The sequence below is a fragment of the Muscardinus avellanarius genome (genome assembly GCF_963383645.1).
Source record: "Muscardinus avellanarius genome assembly, chromosome: 9".
NCBI classification, from domain to species: Eukaryota; Metazoa; Chordata; class Mammalia; order Rodentia; family Gliridae; genus Muscardinus; species Muscardinus avellanarius.
The window spans coordinates 35,104,927-35,116,964 of record NC_137795.1 but is presented as its reverse complement, the minus strand read 5'-3'; the positions used below and the strand labels follow the sequence as shown (position 1 = coordinate 35,116,964).

At 36.8% G+C, this 12,038-nt stretch overlaps 1 protein-coding gene across 3 annotated transcripts in view; it reads right to left on the bottom strand.

Moving 5' to 3' along the window:
- Positions 1-12,038, bottom strand: part of CRPPA (CDP-L-ribitol pyrophosphorylase A) — a gene marked incomplete at its 3' end in the record, with an annotated part of 296,095 nt that overhangs the window by 122,091 nt on the left and 161,966 nt on the right. For all 3 annotated transcript variants that reach the window (XM_080701694.1, XM_080701695.1, XM_080701696.1), the window contains one exon: positions 6,239-6,370. In XM_080701694.1, coding sequence (XP_080557820.1) covers positions 6,239-6,370 — 132 coding nt within the window. The remainder of the gene's footprint in view (positions 1-6,238; positions 6,371-12,038) is intronic.

Here is a 12,038-nt window from a genome sequence, read left to right as displayed (position 1 = left end):
AAAGATTTTTTTCTCTTCTTTGTTTACTACTTGATACGCCCATTTGTTCTACAAATAAGCATGCGCATTTGAAAGATGTCACTTATACAGATCCAAGATATTGGGGGCATTTGGGATAGAAAACTGGTATTGAATCTTAGACATTCAGTCTTTGTGTCTAAAGAACCTGAGAGAAATTGGACTTGTACATATATTTCCTAAAGTTTTATTATGACTTCATTTGTGGTAAATGTAAGGCAAACCTTCAAAATTCAGACAATAGAAAAGAATGTATTGAACTCATAGTCTGTTATACTTTGTGGTATGATCCATCTAACGTGATATTGTTGAAAAAGACCTTCATTTTATCATTTTATATCCTTCTTTGGAGGTTTGTACAATGATTCTCAAATCTATTACAAATAATTGCTAAACAAAAGTTTACAGAAATCTTTTGGTTAATTTCTTCCATTTTTTGTATGCCTCCAGATCTGTAGTTGTAGAAACAAACAGAAAATAATGTGGAATCCAAGAGCAAGGATAGGGAGATAGAGTCTGATCCCCTGCTCTTTCAAAGTTGGTATCTGTAGCTCTGCCGAGTGGTTCAGTGTTTTCCTTTATTCCCATTCTATGAAGATGCTCACTAAGCCAAACACTGCCTTCAAAAGTACTATTTCCTTTATGGAAACTAATAGTTTCAATAGAAAACTGATGGAATAAGAGTTCAGTAGGGAATAGGATAAAATGAACATAGGCAGACTAAAGGTGACCATACTCCCTGCCATACAGCCATGTTTAATATTTCCCTTATCCTTCCAAGGTATATCTTCAAACTCCCCTCTTGTTTTTCCCTCTTCCACTTTATTTTTATTATGATGTCTAAAAAACATGTTCACCCTCTAGACTGTAGTGAAATATATTAATGTAATGAATAATTTCCTTCTGAAAGAGAAAATCGTAGAGGTGAAATTTATGGACACTAATGAGAGGAAAGAAAAACCAGGTGCAGGTTTCAGATTGTGTCGAAGTGAGAGATGTGTGGTGTCACTTAGCACAGCCAGCACTTATTTTGAGACTCCACCTTCTCATCTTCACAGGTTTTAAGTTACAATGTCTGCATTTCAGACAATCTGAGACTCACAAAACTTACATACTTGCCCAAGGTTACATAGCTAGTATTTCAATTTAGAAGGAAACAGACACTAATTAAGCAGAGTAAACAATCAGTTATAATAGTTATAGAAAACTCATTAACCTTAAACTTATGTATTTGGAGATCTCCAAATACTCCAGCATATAAAATGCAAATATTAAGTAGAAAGGTGCTACAGGACATTATAAATCTGAAAGGCTTTAAAATTTTTATTGACATAGAAGTTCAAATATAAGTATTGCTTATAATCCCAGTACTTGGGAAGCTGAGACAAGAAGAATCTGGTTGTGGTCAGCCTCAGCTACTTACTTAGTGAGGCCCTCTGCAATTTAGTAAGACCTGTTTCAAAGTAAAAAATAAAAAACTGGGCTGGGGGTATACCTCAAAAGTAGAATATCCCTGGGTTCAATCCCCAGCGCCACCAAAAAAGTCATAAGCTTAAATTCACCAAATGTGGCGAGCCGCCATTAGAAGATGGCACCGGCTTCCTGCCTCTGAACTAGAAAATGGCGCCGGCTTCCTGCCTCTGAGCTTGATTGACACATGGCTGTGCAGGAAGCAACTCCATATTTGGAGGTTAAGGTTATGTAACGCATGACGTGGTGGTGGTGGTGGTGGTGGTGGTGGTGGTGGTGGTGGTGGTGGTGGTGGTGGTGGCCTGAGGAGCATGAGCCAATGAGTGAGTGAGACGTGGCAGGGAGTGATTGGGAGGGTTAATGTTTATAATCCCCTGCGCAAGGTAGATCTTTGCCAGGCCATGCCATTCTGCCATTCCGCCATTACTAGTATCCTGAATAAACGGCTTGCAAGAAGAGCTTCGTGTCGTGTCTTAATCGCTGGTCGAGGGACGCGACAACCAAACACTGAAAATCCTACACAGATGATTTTACACATTTAAAGCCGGGCATGGTGGCTCACCTGGTAATCCCAGCATTTGGGAAGCTGAGACCAGACCTTGTTTCAAAATAAAGAATAATAAATAGGGCAGGGAGTGTAGCTTGATGGACAAATGCCCCTAGGTTCCATCCCCAGCCCCCCCCCCAAAAAAAATACACATTCACACAACATAAAGTTTATACAGATACAAATTAAAGAGAAATAGCAGCAGTTGTTAAATTAATATAAAAAGCTTATATAATTCTATTCAACTATAAACACTGTATTAATCAATACTGTAAAGGAACAACAGAAAAAAAAAATAAAGAGCAACTACCTTAATCAGAAATATCATTTGCAGAAAAAAAAGCAATTCTTCCTTAAGCCAGAAACACCATATATATAACAAATACTTTTTTTTTTTAACTTCTTGATCCACAGTTCTCAAATACTATTAGGTACAGGAATCATTTGGAGGATCCATAATAAAAACTGATTCCTGGGCCACAATACTTAATAAATAACTTCAACTTCATTTTCTGGGCCAAAAAAATTATGAGGTGGGGCCTATAGTCTATTTATAACAAATACTTTGAAATCAAGTCAATGTATGCTGTCTTCCAAGGAAGGGCTATTAACATACCAGTGAAGCAGCACTTGATGCTTAAGAAAAATGGTTATGAATCTATAAAGGCTTTCTGATCACAGATTTATAGGGATACACAATAACAACCTAGGAAAACTCATTAAGAGAAAGTAAAGACTAGCTTTGGGGATCAAGGCCCAATGTGTGAAAACTACAAAACATTGTATCTTACAGTACTGTGGAAAGCACAAACCAACACCAGGTCTTTTCAATGTGCAGGGACTGGAAGTTTCACCCTTCCTTTATGACTCTGTGGTACTGACAGAATGTCAAGTAGGCATTCAATACTGGAAAGACTGAATTGACTAAGTGGAAAAAGTCATACAGAAATAAAACTGTACAGAATACAGTTGTTTCTTTGGTATACAATGTGAGGAGAGTTTTCCAAAGTTGTATCTAGGAAATATTAATTTCATGCATTGTGTATAATAAAAGGGTTATAGGAGAAATGTAAAATAAAATTTGAAATGACCTTTTTTCAATTTAAGATGTGAAGTGCTTAGCTAGGCATGGTGGCACACACTTGAAATCACAGCATTTGGGAGGCTGAGACCGGAGGATCGTGGTTCGCGGCCAGTCTCAGCTACTTAGTGAGGCCCTCTGCAATTCAGTGAGACCCGGTTTCAAAATAAAGAATAAAAAAATATATAGGGCATGGGGTGTAGCTCGGAGGTCAAATGTCCCTGGGTTCCATCCCCAGACCCGCAAAAAAAAAAAAAAAAAAAAAAAAAAATGTGAAGTGCTCATTAGTGTTTTGTGAAAAATACTTCATTTAAGTGTTTGTGAGAAACACTTCATTTCAAAAGTCTGTTTATTTATTGATATTTCTCATTTTAACCATAACTCTTTTAATGGCATAGCAGATAAATATCCCAGGGTTCTCTCATAAAAGTTCTGTAGGGTAAATCATACATTAGACATTGTGTTAGGTTATTGAATAAACTCCTATCTGTGTCTTTGAGGACAAAATAAACACTATATTTTCAATATTCACATATTTGGAACATCTTCACTGCATTCTTTCAGCTATAATCTAAAGATTGACAGTGTAACTTAGAGGAAAGAAGAGTTATTGTCTTAAGGTTTGGGGTTCTGTCCCTGTGAGGCCAGGTACCTGGGATCTCAGGTCATTGTGACAGGAAGTAGAGAAGGGGAGAGCACATGACCTATGCTCACATAATGGAGACCAGAAGCAAAAGAATGAGCCAGGGGAGAGGGAAACGTGTATAATCCCCAAGGCTGAACCCCGAGTGACCACCTCCTCCAGACATACCCTATTGGTCTACAGAGTACCACCCAGGCAAATCCATTATGAAGGATTCATCCACAGCTGTGATTAAAACCTCCAGGACTCAATTATATCAATTCTGAATATTAATAAATGAGTTTTAGGGGACATTGTATATATAACTATAATAGTTTTGTAAGAAGAAATAAGTAATACACAAGAATATTATCTTCAATTCCAAAAATGAGGGAAAGATATCTTGAAAGGCTTCTCTCCTCTCTACTTATGGTAGCTTACTAGTAAGCTAGCTTTGTAGGTTATAGCTTAAAATAACAAGGGTCTGATAACAAGCAATGGGATTAAAGGCCTCTTTTTGCCAAAAGTTCCACTTTTCAATCAAGTACAGAGCTATAAAAATATGCACTACACCCGCCCCATAAATACATAGAACATCCAGGGATAGGAAAATCCTGTATTACATTTGCCAGATTTATAAGATATAAACACATAATATCCAGTTAAATTTAAAATTGATTTATGAGTAAATAAAGAACTTTTTTTTTTTAAAGCAGAGAGACTTTTCTACAGTGAATTGATAGCACAGGAAATGGAAGAGGCTGAGAAGGCTACCAAGGAATGAAAAGTGTCCCTGATGCTAGCACTAGCCTGAAGCTCTTAGGACACTTAGAATGAAGGAACAATATACCAGAGTAGCCCAGGGCCACAGTCTGTAGGACAAGAGTCTACGTACAGCATGGCTCAATTGTGTCCTTTAAAGTATAAGGCCAAACCCTAGGTGTTGGCAGGGTTGCATTTCCTTTCAGAGGCTCTAGAGATGAATCTGATTCCACACTTATTCAGGTCAAGGAGAATTTTTAAATATATGTATGCATATTCCATGTAATATTTGGCCATAATTAATACTGAAAATTGTTCATGGTTTATTTGAAATGCAAGTTTAATTGGGCCTTCAATAGTTTACCTAGCAACCTAATTCTCTACTGGAAAGTTAGCTATAGTGCAAGCAGATCTTTCTTGCTGGTTAAGTCATAGAAGTAAGACAGCAGGGATTGTATATGATCCTCTATTTCCTTGCTTTTGAGATTTTCCCCAATAAACTCTTTTATATATGAACAATGTGGCATTAAGTGTGCACCTATGACTCCTTTGGAAAATGTAAGAATTTATTTTTACCACTATATTATACATAATACCACCAAAATAACAATTTCTTGAAAAAGAGATGTTCTTAGCTGAGGATACAGACCCAAGTTCTTACTCTGCCACTTATGCTCTCATAGGCAAGTAATTATCTCCTTGGGCCTTGGTTACCAAAAGGCCCTGGAGCATCAACATTTTACAATTCCACGTTTACATTCCAAGTAAACATTTTCCTTCTTGATGACTAACTGAAGTCATACTTTCATATTTTGCAGACAAAGTAAACAACCACCTCAAAGTTAAAGAAAACCAAAGGATGAGCTAAATAATGTCCTTATAATTAATTAAAATCAATTTGTTTAAAAAATTTACCCTGGAGGCTAAAAATGAACCTTGAATAATTTCATAAACAATAGCTGTTATTCATCCTCCATAAGTAATTTTAAATATCTGTCATTCTCTGGGAAGTCAGTAATAAGTCACATTTATTCCAGACTAATCCAAAGGCAATTGACAAGCTTGCTAAGCCTTCTGTATAGTACCTTTAAGAAATTATAGTCATAGGTATAATTAATGAACAAAGGGCAAATCCAACTTCTCTAATCGATTCTTCAAATGTTTTTTAAAAAGTAGCATTTCTAAATTCCAGCTTATTTTGCCTTTAACACATATTAACTTGTTACCATTAAAAGAGTGATAACAAATGTATTTCTTCTCTAGTTAAGTACCACACACCAACATAATCTGAATGTCAGACATTGATTTCAGGTGCTTATTTGAACATACCCTAAATAAGCAATTTTGGATTATATCACTGTGATAGTCTTGTGACTGTTAAATATAGGAATTCAGCTAAACATTAAATGTAAATTCCAAATTTAGAACATACTGACAAAAACAAGTTATTTATCTGAAATCCATTTTTGGACATTCTGTATGTTCATTTGTTAAGCCTGGTAATCCTATGTGGGCTACCTAACATGAAGTATCTGACACTTTACATATTTTTCCAAAAACATATGAGTTTTTAAAATTTTTCTTTTAGACTTAAAAGGTTCTAAATACTATATCATGTGAACAGATTAGTGAATTTTTAGTTATAATATTCTTTTTAATATCTTTTTTTAAAAATTGGTTTTTATTATAAATTATAGTCCACAAACATACATTCTGAAGATGCCAACATATAACCTACCTGTGAATAATTCATCAGAAGACCACATAACAAAATGTTTCTTTTTTTCACTTCCTTTGCAAATTCCTTAATCCACATGAGGCTTTCCATTTTCTGACTGAGTGGTACTAACTTAAAATCAAAAAAATGTACCTGCAAAATATAAAAGAAAACAGTGTCATGCCTTTCAACTTTCTCTTTAAAAACAGTAAAGTTTAAAGTATAATTATAATATTGAATTTATTCTTAATTATTTATGTTAATTTCTGTTTTTTAGGAATGCATATATTTTTTTTGGGGGGTGGAGGTGACACTGGAGTTCCAGGAAGCCCTTCCACTTCCGAGCTACACTCCCAGACCTATTTTATATTTTGAAACAGGATCTCTTAAGCCAGTGCGGCTAGCTTGGAACCTGCACAATCCTCCTGTCTCCACCTCTCAAGTGCGGGGATTACAAGCCTGCACCACCATACCCGGAGAGGAATGTATATTTAAAAGGTCAATGAATCCTTCCTTACAAAAACACAGTAAATATCAATAAGAATACAATATTGAAAAAATGTTAACATTCTGATCAACTTACATCAATAAGAGGTATTTTATTAGTTTGTTCAATTTAACTCATAATTCATAACTCAACTAAATATTTCTTAGCATACATTAATAAGTTAACAATAAAGCCAAATTTAGTGGGAATAATTAAATGAAGTTTTTTGAAGTAATAATAACATCTCTAACAAATAATTATTAACTTGCTAAAGTAAACCAAGGAAGCTCTATATAGAATGGTTCTTTTTAACATTAAGTTGTTAATGAAAATTCTCAAAGAACCACTTTTAAAGCATTAATTTTCACTTAAATTATAAAGATGTTAGCCAGGCATGGTGGTGCATATTTGTAATCCCAGCACTTGGGAGGCTGAGACAGGAGGATCACACAGGTTCAAAGCCAGCCTCCGCTACTTAGTGAGGCTCTCAGCAACTTAGTGAGACCCTGTTTCCAAATAAAGTATAAAATAGGTCTGGGAGTGTAGATTGTAGGTAGAAGAGGCCCTGGATTCCACTCCCAGTACCACCAAAAAAAAAAAAGTTTTTTTTTAAAGATCTTAGGGTGATCTTTCTTGATTCTCACCATCATTGATGGAGCAATACCACCTCTGGGTATCTACCCAAAAGAATGAAAACCAAAATACCAAACTAATGCATGAACATCCATGCTCATAGCTGCATAGTTCACCGTTGCCAAACTGTGGAACCAGCCAAGATGTCCTTCAATGGATGAGTGGATTTCAAAACTATGGGATGTGTAAACAATGGAATTTTTCCCAGCCATAAGGGAGAACAAAATCATGGCATTTAGAAATAAGTTCAGGAAATCTATTGTGCAATATAATCATTGTACTTTAAAAATAAAAAAAAAGAATAAAGTGAAATGTCACAAAAAAATAAGAAATCAGATGCTTTTCCTAATGTGCAAAAACTAGGAAGAAATGGGTAACAGGAGCAACTCTATATGAAGAAGGGACCCTATAGAGGATCAATGAAGGTGACCTCTCTGAGAGGATGGGAGGGGGGATGAGGGAAACTCTTTAAAGCACATGATGTACTTAAACATATCAAAGTCAATCAGAAAGCCAAGCATGGGTAGGAGGAAGGGGAAGGCATGTTCTACTAGGCATGTTCTCTATCACTAGCTACATATCCAGCCCTTATAATATTGCGTTAATTTTTAAAAAGAATTATACAATAATGTATATCTATTAAATTAGTAGATACTCATTTATTATTTTGAAACTTTTTATTACATACTGTTAGTTGAAAACATACATATATACATACATACATACTACCTGGGATATAAAATGAAAGGTTAAATTATGTTCATTAAATAAACATAAAAAATAAAAACTATAAAATGCTCAGTCTATAAAGAAGCTAAAGGAATAGATTAACATAGCAAATTTTTGAAGATTAAAAATGGAAAGGTTTTTCTGTCTACTCAACTTGTGAAGATTAGATGATGAGACTGTGAGGCCTTGTGACCTTGGACCCACCTCTTCTAGCTCTATTTTCCTAGAAACTCATAAAGATAGAATTTCAGCTGTTTTATGAGGGAACCGTGCTTATGGTAAAAATAACTCCTGTTTGGTGAACCACATGCAGTCTGGAAGAACTGTGAATGATTTACAAATACCAGATCTACCATCAGTACGGTTTAACTTGTAAACAGGTACTTGGAGCTAGATCCTAAGTGCCCAAAAGCTATTGAAAGAGATACTGGTTCCTATTTGTAGCTTAAGGCTTCTAACAGGGAAAAGGGTAGCTAAAATGCCACCTTCTCTGATCTCCTCCCTGTGCCTCAGAGCTGCCAGAGAGGGAAGCAGCCCCAACACTGATGTAAGGTGGTGAAATAAAGAATCATACACATCTCTACCCTGTATTTTTTCAAGCTTTGAATACTTACATAGTTGAACAAACTTGTGTCACAAAAGGCTGCTTCTTAAGATTTTGAAATATTTATCTAAACCACAATTTCTGGTGGTGGGCTTGCAAACAAAAAGCAGGCTAGTTCACTAAACTGAAGAGTATTTTAGAAGCTAAAATCATTGTAAAAACCTGAAGCCAGGGGACCGAGCGTGTAAAATCATCCTCCTGAGACAATGCTGCCAGCTGACCACATATTGTGATACAGAACAAACTGGATTTTAAAAAAAACCTTGCAAGTCGGGCGTGGTGGCGCATGCTTGTAGTCCCTGTGCTTGGGAGGCAGAGACAGGAAGACTGCACAGGTTCAAAACCAGCCACACTGGCTTATGAGATCCTGTTTCCAAAAATAAAAAAGTATAAGATAAATCTGGAAGTGTATCCCAGAGGTAGAAGGGTTTTCAGGAACCCCAGTACCACCAAAAATAAAATAAAATAAAAATAAAAATAATCTTGCTATTAAAAACCTCAATATATTATTTGGCTTTAAAAATTAATTGTTAATATGAAATGCCACCGACTACCATGCATTATGTTGTCTATGTGAGTGGAATGTCTTTGGTTTTGCAGTGTACAGCTGGCCAATCTGACTTCTGCCCATTTAGATGGATGAGCATTTCTTATTTAATAAAATATTTAACACAATATTCCTTAATACTCAACATCTTATTTCAGAATATATTATCACAAGAAGAATGTCAAGATTTTTGGTATGAAAGAGAATTTGACTAAGAAAAAAGTCAAGTTTTGAAGCTTAAGTACATACTCAAATAATGTATTGCATAAGGCCCACCAAAGTAGAAAGAAGCATGGTCAAAATGAACATTCTTCTGTCAAATTAATGACTAAGAAAAAGTCATTAGATAAACCAGAGAGATTCTCTAAATTCACACAATAGATACTAGAAAATTATCAACATATGTGTACAGAAAAGTAAATTGGGTAAATTAAGCCCAGCATCTTCAAAACTTGATTTATCAAAAGAAGTATGAGAAAACCTAATAGCTGATGAAATTGGCCAATTACTAAGCAGATCAAAGAAATAGTTTATCTCAAGAAAAAAAAGTTTAAAGAGACTTTCATCTTGCTTCAACTATTTATGAATTATATGGATTCTATTAATGAAAATTACTTTAATTTAATGAACTGTACTTTTAAAAATAAAAAGAACAAACATCTGATATTAAACCACTTCACTGAAGAACATATTTAAATCAATGTCATAATGAAAGCTCATAATTGTAAAGAATAGAAACTAATTAAGTTATAAGCTATCACAGAAACTCAAAGCAAATGCCTAAGAACTCATTTATAAAACTTCACAAAATAAAATACCCACAAACTAGTAGGCTGAGAAATAATATTTTTAACAAAAGATAGTAAATAAGGAAAACAACATCGCATGTTAAAACAGTGACTATAGCCGGGCGTGGTGGCACATACTTGTAATCCCCGTGCTTGGGAGGCTGAGACAGGAGGATCACACAGGCTCAAAGCCAGCCTCAGCTACTTAGTGAGGCTTTCAGCAACTTAGTGAGACCCTGTTTCCAAATAATATATAAAAAAAGGTATGGGAGTATAGCCCGGAGGTAGAAAGCCTCTGGGTTCTACCCCCAGTACCACCCAAAACAAACAAACAAACAAACAAACAAACAACAACAACAACAAACAGTGACTATACAAGCTGGGCTAAGGATGTGGCTCGGTAATAAAGTATTCATTGAGTTGTATGTTGGAGGCCCTGGGTTTGGATGTTAGCACCATAAAACAAACAAAATGTTAACCATACAAAAGATTCAAATGTTCCATTCCACTCAAATAGTTAAATGTAAGTGTTTTATAATATCAGCACAAATATGTATTTCAGTATACATTGTGAATCAGAGGTCCTTAAGGTCAAAGTAACAAAATCAGAACTTCCTAATTCAAACATTCAAAAGAAAATCATTGGGAGATTCAAGATGGCAGTGACCGTGGCCGCCGAAAACAACATGCATTTCTTGGAGAAGCCCTGGACACCAGTCTTTGGATTAATATCTGCTTGGGACAACTCAGGGAGACATTTCCAGTTGTAACTTCCTATCTAGAAACCAGGAGAGAGAGTGGTTAATGGTGGAATTGGAAACAGGATGACAAGGAGGCGCATGCCATGCGAAAAAAGTGATTTTTGGAAGAGCACCCTAGAAGAGTCTAGAGAGAAGACCACTTCAGCCACGTGTCCTGGGGACTCCTAACAACAGACCTTGTAAGAAAAAAATGATCTGGGCATGGTGGAGGAAGCTGAGCAGCACTTACAAGGCAGCTCAGCTCAAGGCATCCTGGGCAGCCCAGCACCCGAAGGGAAGTCAAACCCGGCATCCTGGGCAGCATGGCGGAAAGTTGAGCCCTGCATCCAGGGCAGCCCAGGCATGGCAGGAAGTCGAGCCCGGTGTCCTGGGCAGCCCAGCACCCGGCAGGAAGCTGAGCCCAGTGTCCTGGGCAGCCCAGTGCTGGGCAGGAAGCCGAGCTCCCCTGTGTCCTGAGAAGCCGAGCGCTTCTGTGCAGCGCTGGGGCACTTGGTGCGCTCCTAATAGCAGTTCCTACTTGGCGCGGTGAGGCTGTGGGCCTCCGCTCTTAGAAGAAAGAAAAAATTCATTGCTGCTAAGTGCTTAATCCCACAACCGCTTCAAAACACACATACTGTTTTCTCATATTAAAAAATATATATATTGGAGAGGGGTTAAGATGGCAATGGCAGCAGCCAGGATTCAGGAGATGCAGACAAATCCTATCCAATTCATATGGAACTTTTGGGAAAAAATCCTCGTGAAGAGGGACCATTCCCTCCTCAAATCTTTAAGAATTCTGAACATTATCTGTAAGGAAGGAGACAAGTGGAGAACTAGGAGAAAAGCGGTGGCAGCGGCAACAGACGGTGGTGGAGGCTAACATTTGGGAGAAGCAGGGATATGATCCAACCCACCCTGCACTATGAAAAAATACAGCAAACAAAAAATGCCTTTAAGTTTTCTTTCAGAAAGTCACACTGTATTGGGAAACTCATAGAAATTAGTAGAGAGCCCTTCCTCATGCATAAACATCATTTTCAAACTTTTTTTTTCTGGAAATAAAGACCTCAAGGCCTCCATTGCATTTTTATTTGAATGTAATATTTGAGAGAAATTGCCCCAAAGGTGGGATTCTGCCGGCACGCATGCTCAGGAATTCCGGACAACATACAGTGTGGGCAAAGGGTTGGGGAAAGAATTGAGATGGTGGAGGCAGTGGCAATGACAGCAGCCAGTATCCAGAACAGGCAGGGAGCTGATTCTACTCACCTTGACACCTTGATGTTTAAG